This window comes from Melopsittacus undulatus, chromosome 2 (genome assembly GCF_012275295.1).
Source record: "Melopsittacus undulatus isolate bMelUnd1 chromosome 2, bMelUnd1.mat.Z, whole genome shotgun sequence".
Taxonomy (NCBI): Eukaryota; Metazoa; Chordata; class Aves; order Psittaciformes; family Psittaculidae; genus Melopsittacus; species Melopsittacus undulatus.
The window spans coordinates 103,918,449-103,935,161 of record NC_047528.1 but is presented as its reverse complement, the minus strand read 5'-3'; the positions used below and the strand labels follow the sequence as shown (position 1 = coordinate 103,935,161).

Sequence of the window (16,713 nt, the reverse complement as noted above, 5' to 3'; positions counted from 1 at the left end):
GAGGCATGAATTCAGAATGGAAGGAGCTAGTCCTGCTTTACAACTGGCCATGACACCTTGCATGGTGACCCCCCTTCTGCTTGTGCCCACTTTATTGCAGCTCTCTTCATAGGCTCCAGCCCTTGTCTCTCGTTTAGAAGAGCACCCAGCAGCACAGTAGTGTTGTCCCTGGGAGTCCCAGCTGTGCACTAAGACACCAAAGCCTTCTGGTCAAATACAACAATTACCCTTGCACTGCTCCTCTTCTGCCTCTCTGATCACTCTAAAGACAGTCCACTGCTGACTGAAATTACCTAACAGTGTGAAGGAAGGGAGAAGGGAAGCTGCAATGAGAGGGGAAAAGAGTCTCATTACAAATAAACAAAGAGACCCTGCAGACTTGGAGAGAGAAGCATGGTCAAGGGAGAGATTCATGCAGAAACACCGGGGCAGTAACTGCAAGCAATGGAGAAAAATAGAGGCAAAACAGGGTGTGGGGGGGAAGTACAGATGAGGTGACAGAAAATATAAAGGGGAGAAAGGAAGGGAGAAAGTGCACATGTGGTGTCCCCAAGTTTGGGAGCAGCAGCAGAGTTTGCTGCTTATTGTCTCATGAGCCCAGACTCTGGAAAGGACAGTATCTGTTTAGATTTGTGTCTAAATTTAAACCCTGATTGCCTTGCCTCCCCCTCCTCTCCCCTCCCTCCCTTCCTCTCCCCAACCCGCCCTTCTTCCTTGTTGGTAGTGCAGGGCCATTTGCTGGGCTCTCTCAGTTCTCAAGCTGAGCAGTAGCTTGGATATTACATACCCTCCATCGCGGCACAATTTTTCTGGCTTGGCTGAAGTTTCCCCACAGATAAGAGAGAAAGGGGTGGGGAAGAAAGATTTCCCCGAGGACACCTCTCTCTTGCAGGACATGGAGGTAAAGAAAACTTTTATTTCCACTAGCTTGTGACTGGCTCCTTGATCTGTATTAGCTCCACCTTGCAAAGCAATTTCTCACTAAAGGCAGCTCAGAATATCTCTTTGCAGAGGTTTAGATAGATGCTTTTGTCCCCCAGCCATTGCAGTGCACCTCAGAGTATTTAGTAGGTTTTAGTTCAGGTTTGGAAAGTAGGGGGATGGTGTGGGCAGAAATTACATCTGTGAAAGGGAAATGAGGAAGGACTGCTATTTATTTTTTAGTCTTTGAGGTGGAAGAGTTATAGTTTACAGGGTATCCTTTTGAAAGAAGGTTTTAAAAATCCAGTAGAAATAGGATCACATGAGAAGTGAACAAACCGTGCAGGATGAACAGGCTCTTTAGGGCTGATTCCCACCCAGCCCATGCAGCAGCAGAAACTGATTTGGACCCTGAGCAGAGTTCCAGATGGATAGGGCGGTATCACTTTCGTTATCAGTAGAGCATTTCAGTAGAATCATGAGAAACCTGAGAACCACTGCTTTGAAGAGGTAACTGAGTAGTACACACCCAGAGGGTTTCCTGTGCTTTTTTCTCCATATTGTGTGTCCCGTGCTCGAGGAGAAGCAGAGCTCTGTCTCCTGGTGGGCACACAGCCTGCGGACAGGAGGCAGGCTTCCCTGGCATTTCAGTCCAAGCATTCTCCTACGTAGCACCCTGAAGGCAGTTCACCTTTGCTTACCTCTTTTCCCATTCGCACAAGATAGGAAAGATGGTGCTTGCTCTGCTCATGTCAGACTGGATTCCTGAGCTTTTCAAGCAGTTTTTGAAGTGGCAAAGGGGGAAAAAAAAAGTATTTTTAGGAGGGGCACAGGGTGATTATGACATTGTGAAAACCTCAAATGACAAAAGAGGACTTTTGGTATTTCAGCTTAACCCATGTCTTACTAAGCATGTTAGATTACCTTCCCAGGGAAGCCTTTTTCTGTGGCAGTGCAGCCCCAGCAGCAGGGAACACACCACAAAGCCAGGGAACAGTGTGCCTGAGTCACCACTATGACTTTTCTTGGAAGCTTTCCAGCACATAGATCAGTTCTGATAATTCTCTGGTGCTAACATCACAGTCCCTGTTATCTGTGCTGTCCTGCCCCACAGGCAAGCGTTAATGATCAGACATGTTTGTTAGAAGAAAGGTCCATAACAAACTATCTAAACAGATTTTGGTATGGAGAAGGACCAAGCAGTGATCAAACCAACTGGGCACAGACTACATGTGTCATGACAATGTATAGCTTTGTAAGGAGTAATGGGTTTGACAGAGAGTAGATCAGTAAGTGTTAATGCTTGTTTTTTTCTTTTTGGCTATATAGAAGCCAGTGATGTCTCAGAGGGGAAGGGGAGTTGAGCTCTTAATTTGTTATAACTGCTGTGCACAGTAAGCAATATATGGAGCAAAGACTGACATTTACTGTGTTGAGTACACTTGAGTACACCTTTCCTCTCTATACGCTCCTCAAGTGTTTTTTGTTGTCTTCTTCAGAGATGTTTCAGAGTAGAAATTTCCTTTTGGGAGACATATGTAACACATATGGAAGACTTCTCTGAAGTCTTTAACCTGAGTGTCCTCTTCTTGATCCTATCCCCTTTCCTCTATTTCTGAAACTTTCCCCATGTTACCTTGTTTTCTGATCCTCTGTAGATTGTTGCATTCGTTCTTATTTTTAAAACATCTCAACTCCCAAGACATTTTTTAAGTAGTGTACTTGGTCTTCCCTTCCTGTCCCAAGCCTCCAAAAAGGTGGCTAATGTCCCAAAGGTAAGAAGATATTAGACAAAAATAGATCCAAGAGTTCTCCCCTGCCAGTTCTCCATTTCTTCCTAACAGCTTTTCACAGGCAGTGTGAGCAGGACATGGAGACTCACTATGCTCTTTTGCTTTAAAACAGATGCAATGGTCCTGTGCAGCAGGGATGAGAGTTCTGTCATTTCCCCATTTGCTTCATCAGTGGCGGGCAGAGCTCCTCTGTGCTTCCCTGCAGGCATAACTGGCAAGCTCTTTGCTTTAGTGGGACACATTAGGATTAGCATTATGAAAAAAGGTCAGCGGGCTGACCTAGCCAGCTGATTTCCATCATGTCTCTGGCAGGAAGACCCTGTTTTTGAAAACCCCACAGCAGAAAGATAGTTGGGATCACTTTCTCAGAGAGGGTAGTGTGGTGTTGCTGTTTGTTAGGGCCAGTACCTACAGTCTTAAACATTCTGCTTTCAGGAATGTGATAGCAGAAATTGAAAGCATTGAGAGCAGTAATGATAAACATAACTATTTAAGATCCCAAAGAGGAAGTAAGTGGCAACAAAACCCCAGTTCATGTAATTTTGTGAGTCTACTGATCTTCATGAGTTGGTTTGTTGTTTTTCTTTTGTGAAGACCCAGCGTCTTGATGCAAGATAGATTTGAGAATCAGTTTTCTTTCCAGTGTTACGACTGATGAAAGGAACTTGAAATCATTTTCTCTCTGTTTAGGACAGAGGAGTTTGTATAAAAAGTGTGTAAAGCTGGCACTGATGAAAGCTAAGCCACTTGTAAAAAGGCAGCCCACAAACTTTCTTTGCTCTTGCAGTACCAAATGGATGGGAAATGAATGTGTCTGTTTGTTTACATCTTCAGGTTTGATTTGGTCCAATCTGTCTAGTTCCCATAGCTGTATCAAACCTTGCTGCAGATGTTGTGAGTTAAGGCATCCACTGAAGTTGCCTGTAGCTTTCTGAAACCCATATCCAACAGTGGCCATGCCATTCCTCTTCCCAGCCTCTCTGTAGGAGCTTGGAAGCATGGAGGCATTTGAACTTTACTCACAAAGCGAAGGGAAGCAATCCAAGACTGGTCTTTGGTTGATCCCTATGGTGTAATGGATTGCCTAGGCTGTAAAGGTGCAACAACCAGGTTTACTTTGGGAAGGCTTCCATATTCTGTGTCTACCAATAGATTCTATTTCTTTCTGTGACATCTCCATTCCATGTCTCTTTTCTGCAACTAGGTTCTGCTAGATCTTCATTTTGCCAGTTGCTGCATCAGCTCAGGAGAGGGAAAGCTTTTCCAGGGCTGCCAGCAGTTCTCTGCTCACTTCACTTCTCCTCTGGACAGCCTACTGGACATGGCTCCAAGACCTGTCCTCTCCCTACACCACAGTTTTCTCATGTGGGACATCTGAGGAGTGATGGGGCCACTGCTCTTTTTAGTAAAAGCCCCTCTTGTGTCAGGTGAGGATACCACAAAGAGGCCCTGGGTCCTGCTCCACTCTGTTCCCTGTCTCAGTAGGAGGCTGCAGAAATCTCCTAGGGTTTCTGCATACCTCTTCCCTCAACAGGCGAGGTCAGAAGCCATTTCTCCTGTTGTACTATGGTCAGCCAGATATCACAACTGAGCACATTTCCAGGTCTAGGATTTGCATTGCTGCATCCTTCCAGGAGCTATGGGGAATGGTGCCTTCACCCAAACTACAGGGCATCTTTATTTCAGCATAGGGACGTACCCTGTCCCTTGGAAAACTGCACTGTCACAGAAGAGGATTGAAGTGGAGAGGATGGAGGAACAAGTACTTGGTACTGTGCAGACCAGGAGGCAGAAATATGTAACCGTAATGGTCCTCAGAGCAGCAGGACAGTAAACCACAGAGGTGAGCTTGGCTGAGCGAGGTCTCTGCCTACCCTCGCAGCTCCAGAGCCAAGATTAAGTACAGGTGTTACGCCATGGTTAGCCTTGCCAGAAAACAATTTCCCTTTCTCAGGGGGCTCTGCTGCTTGGCTTTCATTCCAAAAGTTAAAAATTCTTTTTGCTTAACAGAACATTTTAACCTTGTTAACCATAAAACACTTGTTTTCATGGTTTCCTCATAAATTCATCAAAATGACACATTCATGCAGAGTGTCTGTGTAGATAAGGGGACAGGTATGTAAATATACTAGGAGAGGTACCATATGACCCCATTTTACTGCTCAGGTCTGGGCAGGTTTAGGACCTAGCTGACAGTAATAGCATGTCTGCGGCAGAAGATCCTGGAAAGGATCAGGTTTGCCAGACTTCCACATCCCAGTGACTGGATGAGGCCTTCCTCTTGAAGGACAGAAAGGAACAAAACCAAGCCCCACGGGCTGTGCTGTGACCCTGTCTTGTACCTAGTGCAGACCCAGAATAGGTAGTTTGAAGAATTAAAGCTTCTCCTGTGTCACTGGAAAGGGATGAATCTTCTGAACTTCTCTCCCTCACTCCCATTTTAACTTTTGGTCATCTGAGTATCCCAGGCCATGGTGGTAGCATTTTGGAAAACCTTTTCTGTCATCCACAGTCTAATTGCCAGGGAACGTTACTGTTGAGAAGCATATTATGCATACCTCAACATATATTCCCAGGATATGCTTATCTGAAGAACAGGGGGAAACATCAGCATTGCTTTATGGATAGGTACTGCTGGGAAACTGCTGGGGTTTGTCATGGAAGTGACCAAGCCCATGGTAGTTTTCTTTTCTGTTTCCATGTGGGTGGTTAACAGTTGTAAAGAGGTGGATACTCCTTTTCCTAAAACACCGAATCTACAGTCTGAATTTGGGATTTGTACCCAGCAGCAAGAGAACCTGTTTAGAGGACCTGTCTATTTTACTGGTGAAGCCTTCTTGCTGCCTGTAGGTGCTGTAAGACTGCAGTCTTGGTGGCTTACACAATTATACAACTTTAGTAGTTTGCAACATGGCGTACATAAGGATGAACTTGGTCTAGAGACAGGAGATCTGTTGTATAAGGAGAAATTATTACACACTGGTCTAGAGAAAGGAGATGTACTGTGTAGGAGAATCTGTTATTACACACTCACTGCACAGTTGTGTCACACCGAGTTATTGTCAGAGGCATAGGGCACTATGCTATTATGGAGTCTCACATTGGCACAGATTTAAGTCACACTTCATCCAAACCACAATGTATCCAGCTATGAGTCTTATGCCAGAAACACTTTTACATTAACATCAAGGCTGAGACATATTTTTATGGTATCTTATCACCAGTATATGTGTCCTGCTAATGCACTGACAAGGATGAAGCTCATCTGCCCCGTTGGTGCCAAATGAAGCTTTCACTTGTTAGAAAGAAAAAAATACATCAGATCAAATTCTAGTCAGATATGAGCACATCACTTGCTAAAGGTGTTTCTGGAAGTCTTCTCCAAGCATAGATCCAGACCTCACTTGCCAGATTGGCAGGCGGTATAGATGCATGATTATTTCTTTTGTTCTTCAGCATCAAGTTTTAAAAGAGCCCTAAACCCACACAGCGGGCCACTAAACTGATTTTTGCATGCAAGTGTCCTAGTGCAAATAAACCTGTTTACCCTTTGTAACAAGATGCACACAGTGTTTTCGTCAGTGTGGATGACTAGCAGCCAGTCTGCAAAGGATATTGATTTACCACTACCAGCTTCAGCAAAGCCACTGTTCATCTCAGGCTTCTCAAATGCATATTCTCAGCATGATTGGACCACAGCTCAGGTTGTGCTTTTGTACAAGCTAGTAGCTATGGCATGGAGTGGTACTTCACAAAATATATTTCTCTCATGCTCCATCACTGAACCAAGCTACATGGTGCTTCTAAAGGCAAGAAATTTATTGCTTACATAGACCACAGCATCAACATGTGAAGTTTGGGAACCTGGGTACCTAGAGGATGGAGACACAAAAATGCAAGTGAGAGGGAAAGCTGACTCAGAAGTCACTGTAGACCCCCTCCGGAAACTTTTGGGAGAACTGGCTACACAGGACTTGGAGAAGGCTGAGGTTCTGAATGGCTTCTTTGCCTCGGTCTTCACTGGCAAAGGCTCTGACTGCACAACCCAAGTCTTGGAAGGCGGACACAGGGACTGTGAAAACCTAGACCTTGGGCCCACTGTACGAGAGGATCTGGTTCGAGACCATCTTAAGAACCTGAATGTACACAAGTGTCATGGTTTGAGCATGTTTTGAGGGTGTTTTTGTTCAAGGTTTTTTCCAGCCAGGTGGAGGAGGGGAGTCCGGGAGGAAGGAGAGACAGGACACCTGACCCAGGCTAGTCAATGAGGTATTCCATACCATAGCACGTGATGCCCAGGATGCATACTGGGAAGGAGAAGGCTGGAGGAGGGAGCTCTGGTGAAAAATGGAGGAGGGAGCACATGGTGCTCGGCCAGGCAGGGTGGAGTGAGTTATGGGTCGGTGGCTGGTGGGGTGTTGTATTCTTTTCACTTGCTGTTTGCTGTATTATTATTATTTGTAGTAGTAAATGGCAGTAGGGGTTTTGTGTTATGCCTTAGCTATTAAACCGTTCTTATCTCAATCCGTGGGGGCTACATTCTTTGGATTCTCCTTCCTAACTCTCCGGGAGTTGGGGGACTTGGTTTAAACCACGACATTTTTGGCGCCCAACGTGGGGCCCGAGGGTTCGAGATAAGAACAGATCTGAGCGGATTTATGGTCTCTTGTCACAATGCTGATTTATTGGCTCTTAGAGGTTTTTCTCTGGATCTCGCTGTTTCGGGATTTTGCCGGGTACTTGGTGTATGGATTGGATGTGTTTGAGGCTTGGGCTAAAGCTTTTGTTTCACTGTACTTTGTGTCGGAGGCTTGTAATACGGTGGGGCTCCGGCAGCAGGGGGGGATGGACGTGGCCGTGGACTTGGACTTGTACCAGGCCGTCCTGCTGCTCTTCGCTGTCCTTGTCCTTATCCTCGTCGTCGTCTGCGTGGAGCTGCGTGAAGCCAGGAAGGAGCGGCCCCGGGAGCTGCCGGCAGCTGAGGCTGCCAGGGAGAGCGGCACGGGGAGCCAAACGGCTGTGGCAGAGCAGCGGGAGCAGGCGGGGGAGGAGCGGAGCAGGGCGGTAGCTGAGCAGCGGGACCAGGCAGCAGGGGGTGTGAGTCCCGCGGCCGTTCCCGACCCTCCGACGGCCGAGAGTGTCCCCCGGAAGTCGCCCGCGGAGCCCCAGCAGGATGCAGGAGACTACGCAACACTTCCCAGCAAGGCAGTGGAGGAACTGAGTACCGCGGCCGTTCCGAACCCCGCAGCGGCTGAGAATATTCCCCGGAAATCACCCGCCGAGCCCCAGCAGGATGCAGGAGATCACGCAGCATTTCCCAGCAAGGCAGAGAAGGAAGATCCAGACTTGGGAGAAGAGAAACTGGTGGTGGGAGAACTGGCAAGCACAGCAGCTACATCAGCCCCAGTGACAAGTGCAGCAGCATCATCTGAGAGTTCTGATGGTTTTGAATGGCTTTTGGGTGCCCTTGGGACCTGCCTGCTGATTGCTATAGGGGTCAGCATGGTGGCACACACACAGAGTGTGTTCTACCCACAACCATTTTGTCTGATCCCAAAAGTTAAGCAGAGTCAGGTTTGGGTCTTGTCTAGGGTTAGACAAGGATATAGGAGCACCAGGAGACTGTCCCCAAGGCTGGACAGTCATGAGTGGCAGGGCATGTGGGACAGTATGGCCAGGTATCTGATCCACTGGGCTCCTCCAGTGCTTTGGAAGCATTGGAGGTGGAAGGCAGCTGTATGGAGTCCCCAGCAGCAAGCTGTAGAACTGCTGAAGGGGACGCTGAATGATTTTGAGCCTGGTGGGCCCAGATACTTCAGGCTATCAGTCCAGAGATGCAACACAGAGATGTCTCATGATCGAGGGGTGGACTTAAGAGTGATGGTGTATTTGAAATGTGGGATCTGGGCATGACGTGAATGGTATGGAATAAGGGGTGGATAATGTCATGGTTTGAGCATGTTTTGAGGGTGTTTTTGTTCAAGGTTTTTTCCAGCCAGGTGGAGGAGGGGAGTCCGGGAGGAAGGAGAGACAGGACACCTGACCCAGGCTAGTCAATGAGGTATTCCATACCATAGCACGTGATGCCCAGGATGCATACTGGGAAGGAGAAGGCTGGAGGAGGGAGCTCTGGTGAAAAATGGAGGAGGGAGCACATGGTGCTCGGCCAGGCAGGGTGGAGTGAGTTATGGGTTGGTGGCTGGTGGGGTGTTGTATTCTTTTCACTTGCTGTTTGCTGTATCATTATTATTTGTAGTAGTAAATGGCAGTAGGGGTTTTGTGTTATGCCTTAGCTATTAAACCGTTCTTATCTCAATCCGTGGGGGCTACATTCTTTGGATTCTCCTTCCTAACTCTCCGGGAGTTGGGGGACTTGGTTTAAACCACGACAACATGTCCATGGGACCTGATGAAATCCATCCGCGGGTCCTGAAGGAGCTGAGGAATGAAGTTGCAAAGCCACTGGCCATCATATTTGAAAAATCATGGCAGAGAGGTGAAGTTCCTGCTGACTGGAAAAAGGGAAATATAACCCCCATTTTCAAGAAGGGGAAAATGTATGACGTGGGGAATTACAGACCAGTCAGTCTCATCTCTGTGCCTGGCAAAATCTTGGAGCAGATTCTCTTGGAAGGCATGCTAGGGCACATGAAAAACAACAAGGTGCTTGGTGACAGCCAGCATGGCTTTACTAGGGGAAAATCCTGCCTGACCAATTTGGTGGCCTTCTATGATGGGGCTATAAAAGTGATGGACAGGGGTGGAGCAGTTGACATCATCTACCTGGACTTGTGCAAAGTGTTTGACACTATCTCACATGACATCCTTTTCTCTAAATTGGAGTGTCATCAATTTGGTAGGTGGACCACTTGGTGGATAAAGAACTGGCTGGATGGTCGCACTCAAAGAGTTGTGGTCAACGGTTCAGTGTCTGGCTGGAGACCAGTAACAAGTGGTGTCCCTCAGGGATCAGTGTTGGGACCGGTCTTGTTTTAATATCTTTGTCGCTGACGTGGACAATGGAATTGAGTGTGCCCTCAGCAAGTCTGCCGATGACACCAAGCTGTGTGGTTCTGTTGATATGCTAGAGGGAAGGAATGCCATCCAGAGGGACCTTGACACACTTGTGAGGTGGGCTGATGCCAACCTCATGAAGTTTAACCATGCCAAGTGCAAGGTCCTACACCTGGGTCGGAGCAATCCCAGGCACAGCTACAGGTTGGGCAAAAAGAAAATTCATAGTAGTCCTGCAGAGAAGGACTTGGGGGTGTTAGTCAATGAGAAAATGAACATGAGCGAGCAATGTGCACTCACAGCCCAGAAAGCCAACTGTATCCTGGGCTGCATCAAGAGGAGCGTGACCAGCAGGTCGAAGGAGGTGATCCTGCCCCTCTACTCTGCTCTCGTGAGACCTCACTTGGAGTATTGTGTGCAGTTCTGGTGTCCTCAACATAGAAAGGACATGGTACTGTTAGAACAAGTCCAGAGGAGGCCACGAGGATGATCAGGGGACTGGAGCACCTCCCGTATAAAGACAGGCTGAGAAAGTTGGGTCTCTTCAGCCTGGAGAAGAGAAGGCTGTGTGGAGACCTCATAGCAGCCTTCCAGTATCTGAAGGGGGCCTACAGGGATGCTGGGGAGGGACTATTCATTAGGGACTGTAGTGATAGGACAAGGGGTAATGGGTTGAAACTTAAACAGCAGAGGTTTAGACTGGATATAAGGAAGAAATTCTTTACTGTTAGGGTGGTGAGGTACTGGAATGGGTTGCCCAGGGAGGTAGTGAATGCAGTGTTCAAGACCAGGTTGGATGAAGCCTTGGGTGATCTGGTTTAGTGTGAGGTGTCCCTGCCCATGGCAGGGGGGTTGGAACTAGATGATCTTGAGGTCCTTTCCAATCCTAACTATTTTATGATTCTATGATTCTAAGTCAGTGTGGCTTTGGAGTGAGACAGAGGACAGTAGTCTAAAACTTTTAACACAGAGGAACCAGAATTAGTGCATTGCAGAAGCAGCATGCCTGGGAATAATGGGATCAAATTAAAGGGAAGATGCATATCCCACTGCATAGAAGGTAGGATTTCTGGCAGTAAAGTCTGGCAGGGACTGGAATAGTATAGTAGAAACCACATATAATAGAAATTTCTTTCCCAGGAGATGTTCAAAAGTAGGCTAGACAGAGCATGAAAAAAGATAAAGCAGGAGTAATCTATTGCAATCAAGCATTAGTATTGATAGGGCCACCAGAGGGGCAAGACCATAGTTTTTCTGCAGTTCTTCCATGTGTGGGGCTACTAGCAGAAACTAGTGGCTATTCAGCATCAGGTCCCAAAAGCGTTTATGATTCCTTCCTGCTATGATATGTTGTTCAAGCCCTTCAGATTCTTACCTCTGGGAAGCTTAGATTAAAATAAATTGGCATCACATCTGCAAGAGTCTGGGAGCTGTTCTTTTATTGCCTGTGTGAAACACAAAACCATTTTTGTGTGTGTGTGTTCTTCCTGTTTTAAGAATGGGCTTCTTTATCTTTTAAAACTTCGTACTGCAACAGCAATCATGGGTTATTCAAGACAATCATCTTGAAATATCTTTCTGTTGAGTGCCATGTTCCTCTGATATAAGTCCAGATGAAACAGGTCCTGTTTTCATATACACACACTTGAGCTTGTGTGCCAGGTTTCTGAGGAATTTCACCCCTTGGGCCCTGCAGCAAGCATGTGTTTAACTTGTGAAACATGCACAGTATAATTTGGCTTCCCATTTAGTCTTTACAAAGTGCCCAGTTGTCAGTGCTGTCCTTCCTTGAAAATCCAGTGTGTTGATTCCCAGCTTCAAGGAAATTCTGAACAGAACTTCCTAGGTCTGATTTGCTCACTGAGCAAGTGAGGTGCAGACACTGAGCCCATGCTTCCTGGACACCTGGTTGCGGTGGCCCAGCTTTGATCTGGAGAAGCTGTGCCTGAGGTAGGAGGAACTTAAGTCCGCCTTCTTGCCACAGAAAGAACTTGTAAACAAGTTTCAGTCATCCATCAGGAAAAAGAATAGAGCATTAAAATAGGGTAATTCAAAGCTCTTACAAACATTGGGTTTCTCCTTTACAGGGTTTTTGGGAGAATTTCACAAACAGGTTTGCTCAGAAACAGAGATAATTATCTTTCTGGGATCACAGAAAAAAAGAAAACTGGAGCCTTCAGACAGAGCCAAAGGGAGGGCAGCTGCTGAGAAAGCAGCTTTGCAGGCCAGGATCCTTAGTGCTGCGTGGCAGCTGAGCCTTCCAGGGCCCAGCTGAGATCTCTGTGGATATAGCTTAGCATTCACACCTCAAGGTGGCTGCTAGCTGAGTGTTTACTATCACTTTCTTCCACTCCGTATCTGTGTACCTTTTTAGACTAAATTCCTGGCTCAGATAAATATGAACCTCCTTCTCCAACCTGCTGGTATCCAGTGTGGACCTAATTTGATGGCAATGTGTTACAAAGTTAGCACAGTCCTGACAAGTCCTGGAAGCTGCAGCAGTTAGGATCTCTGTGAAGGCTCATTTACCCTTCTGATTTTCTATTCCCAACATGATAAATTAAGAGAAGTTGAATCCCTGCGCTGCTACTAGACTGTCTCTAGTGTTGAGCTTAAATGGAGAGGTATCACAGTCTACTTACAGTATTTATCAGAAGAGTTTTGAATTGTCCCTGCTTCTCGCATTCTCTGTGTCCTTTCTTTGACAGATCCGTGACTTCAGTTTCTAATTTGACCTTCTGAATAGCTTCAGATTAGATAATTAACACATACTGCATATGCACCTGCTTAAAGTTCATCCTCTTTAACCACTCTGTCAGTCCAAGAGTGGTCCCTTCTTCATCCCGCCTGAAGCATCTTGTGTTTGAGCCTCCTCCTGCTGAAGTTCATCTTACTTCCAACCTCTGCTAAAAACAGGGCTCCTTCCCTCACCCCACATGGGTGAAGCAAGGGAGAAGATAAACTGAATAGGAGTTGAAAGTTGATTCATCAGGCTGTGATCTTTCCTGCTAAGGTGCTATTTCATTTGCTCAACCTGTTTCCTTCAGAGCAGCTACCCAAGTGGCTCCATGTGTGCAGGTGAGAGCAGGGTGCAGCTTCGCATTGTGTCTACAGCTAAAGGGCTTTGCAAGTCACTTAAAGCAATGCTGTGATTCAGATGGTTTAAAATAATGATGTTCTGTAGGACTCATTTTAATCAATAGGAAGCTGCTTATCTCAAAGGCCTGCATCAGATGATAACCATGGTTCATGCATTTTATTCCCCACTGAAAGAATCCACATGTGCCCAGCCTTCCTGGCCACCTCTCTCCCCTGTGCCTTTGTTGGAGACTGTGCTCACATGAGATCAGGTGCACTTGCCCCACAGACTGCACTATTTCCCCTCTCTGCGTGGGCAGCCTGGGACGTTTAGTCAGTTGTTCCTTCATTAGTTCACCTCTCATCCTTCTAGAGCAGCAAGAGCTCCTCAGAACAAGGCCTGGAAGTACATACAGAGAGGCACTGATTAATCTGGGAAACTTGACAGGCTGTATATAGTTCCCAGACCATTAAGAAAAACAGATGTCTGAGAGGGAAACATGAGGAAGCTGAGAAGGATCCTGGGGAAAGCCCTGGCCAGGAACAGAGCTCTCAAAAAGCAGCTGATGCAAGCAGTGCACTAAGAAAGCAGCTATGTCTTATGGTGGCCTCACTGCTCTTCTCCAGAACTGTTATCTCACCCCTCCACCCATGGAGGCATTTGCTAGTAGTGTGAGCATCTCAAGGACAAATCTCAGATACTGGATGTATAAGCTGTGTAAGATGCTTGGGAAGAAAATCACTCCAGCCAGACCGCCATCCTGGTGACAGCTGCAGTCAGCTGTAGATTAGGACATCAGCATCACTCTACGAAGGTACAAATCAGCCCTTGGCTCTGAAGGAGCTATTCGGCATCTGGTGTGTCTGTGGATTCCTGAAACAACACAACCTCATCAACTTACCTATTCAATGGATAATTTCTGAGAAATAATGCCTTTCTTTTCCCCACATGCCTTTCACATCAATTATCTGTAATTTAGATATCTGCAGTAGCTCATTTCTGGTTGTATCAACCAAGTTTTCATACAGCACTGTTGCTGGAGGGTTCCCATCAGTTGGAGAGAAGGGCTGATTGACACCCCAGAAAAGCCAGAGGTCTTCCTGAACTAAGTTAAAAGCTGTGTAGGTCTTAATCTAGTTTAATTTTGGAGAAATAAAGAGTGGTACTACTTGAAAGAGGGTGGGGGTCTTTAGTTACTTAGTAAAGTGGTGCATTGGCTCTCAGATGACACTGAAATCCCGCTGCCAAGTTAATGCCCACTGGCCTCCCTTGTGATCTTCTTTGAGAGAAGAGCCAAGGGCTGTATTTAGCAGAGCATTTCAGAGTAAGAGATCTTGTTTTCAGCATCCCAAGACAAATTTTCATAATCTTGAATAATATGAATGCTCAGGAAACCTGCTGCAGGATTCTTGTTCGCTAGAAGCATTCATATTTTAGAGGCACAAAGTACTTCCACAAAACCACTTAGAGGTATTATAAACTTAATGGAAAAAGACTGCAGATGCGTCACTGGTGTTCACCTGGAGCAAGGAAAGAGCTTTGCAAGATCAGCATTGTTCTTTTAAGGCCAAATGCTTATTATAATGAGCAGAAAAGAAAAAGGTTCTTTTTTGTTTTTTGTGGGTTTTTTTAAACTGTTCCAGATAAATATAGCCAGTAGTTTTTAAACTTGACATGTTAACTCTAAGAAAATAGGATGACACTGAGTTCCCAGGACTTCATAAAGGGAGGAGATGCATTAATATGGTCTTCAAGTGTAGTCAAACTTAATAATTGCAGAGCATTTTTTAAACTAGTCACATCTTTGTATCTCAGTGCTTAAGGTTATTGATGGCTCAGCTCCAGTTTGCAGTGTACAGTGTACCACTGGGTAGTAGTTGGATGGTTTGAAATACTTTGCCACCTACAGTAGCCCCACTGGAAATTCAGCTTTTGACTCTCTGTAATTTTCTTTTTTTTTCTTGAAGCTCTAGCATTCTGTGATCTTAGCCTTCTCTAAAAAGGCATGTCTTGCCCTAATCAGAGCAAAGTCCTGAATGGAGACACTAGTGAATGCGAGAGTCTCAGAAGGGAGAACCACATGTGGGCTTAAAAGCCAGCACGAATGAGGTTTTGAAGTTGTACTGTTTCAGGTGACAGGAAAACCCCTCTTACAAGGAGTTGCTCCAGAGACAGGCTGCCACACTGCTTGTGTGGGCACAGCCCATGTGCTTTCATTGTTTCTCCACTTGTGTGGCTGGGTATGATCACATCAGGCCAGATATCAGCTTTATCCACGATCTTTTTCCTGTTGCCTGCAATTATTTCCATGTTGGCTGCTTGGCCTGTGAGCAAGCAACTGTGTTGGGCTGGTAATGAGGCAATTACACACACATGGCCCTTTACAGGAAAGGCCAAGACCATTTCTCATTGAATAGATAGGGCTCCTTAAGGAGCGTTATCTCTTTTCCCTGCTCTCTCAGCCTCTCTGCCTTTCATGTAGGCAACTGGCCTCGATTTTTGTCTCTCCACCTAGCCCTTCTACTCTTTCACCTTCGTTGTTTGCAAGCAAATGTTGTTATGTAGCTTAAAAATCTAGTAATATTGATTATCATGATCTCTTTTTACTGTATGTCACACATCTTCCTCCCCCTGTAGCCTCAGGTCTCACTGGTATTAGCAGCCTTTTATTTCCCCTTTTTACCTCTTATCTCAGCCTTATATCTTCTCACTGCAACAGGAATCACCTCATCCTTCAAGTACCTTTTTGGCCTTCCCTCTGGAATATTCTGTCTTCTGACACTAAATCTTATTTCAGTTGTTCTATTCTTACTGCTTTCAACATCTTTGAACTGCTCCTTCCTCTCATATTGTTGACTTAGTCTAGGTAAACTATAGGCTGACTGCTTAGCAGGTTACTGAGATAGGGTTGTTAGGGTAGAACCCTATAACTGCAGGCAGGAAGGGTAAGCTGAACAAACAGGGAATGCATGTGACTGAGATATGAAACCTGTTGTCTCACTAGCAAAGTGTCTTTAAGACACCAAACTGGAATTCCATTGAAAACACAGTTCACTGAGAGGGGATCAGTTCTTTGTGGGTGCTGGCCTTTGTTAGGGCTTGGTTAGGATGAGTTTCGTAGCAACAGGTCATCTCAGTTAAGTGCCTGAAGTACTCTGTACCACACAAAATCCAGATAGCTACTACTTCTCACAGAAGTGCAATGCAGATACCTGGTGTTTGTGCATGTCCAAGCAGAGCTGTGACTGGGCTGATGAATCCCTTTGGTGTAAGCACAGCACCAAAAGAATGCGTCCAGTTTGATGCCACCATAAGAAGTTGTGACTGTGGGGCCTATATCCCTTACTACAGGTTTCCTTGGGCTGCTCAGCATCACAGTGTAGCTAGCCTCAAAAACTTTTTTTGTGGAGAACCAGTGTGCCACAGAAGACAAGTGTCAACGTGAAGCTTGTGAAACCCTGGACTAAAATTCTGTCCTGAATTTTGAGTAGCTGAGGGCAAGTTACTGATCAACTACACTAATGCAGAAATTAAACACTGCAGTCACATCTTCAGCCTGGAAAGAATCCTTGCAACCATTGCTTGACTCTGCTGATCACTTCACTAGGCATCTGCCCACTTGACACTAAAATTCAGCCAGTGCCATCCTGCTTCTGCACAAGACTGGGATAGTCCCAGCTGATCTCTCCATGGGTGAACTGCTGCCCAGACCAAGCTGGCTTTAGAAACTAGGTATTTCCCTGTTACATTCCCCTTGCACCACATCCTTATTTCTCCACTTTTCTCCCCTGGAGAATACTCTAAGCACAGTGAACACAAGCAAATAGGATCAGGCATCTTACAGCAAAGGAAACTATGACATCTGTGTGCTTGTTGCTAGAGGTTTCTGCAATCACCTCAGTTGAG

The 16,713-nt window shown here is 46.0% G+C and overlaps 1 protein-coding gene across 1 annotated transcript in view; it reads left to right on the top strand.

Moving 5' to 3' along the window:
• Positions 1-757: 757 nt before the first annotated feature.
• RCSD1 (RCSD domain containing 1) overlaps positions 758-16,713 on the top strand; it is a 39,326-nt gene continuing 23,370 nt past the window's right edge. The window contains exon 1 of the mRNA XM_031045035.1: positions 758-901. Within this exon, the coding sequence (XP_030900895.1) occupies positions 896-901 (6 nt within the window). The 5' untranslated portion in view covers positions 758-895. The remainder of the gene's footprint in view (positions 902-16,713) is intronic.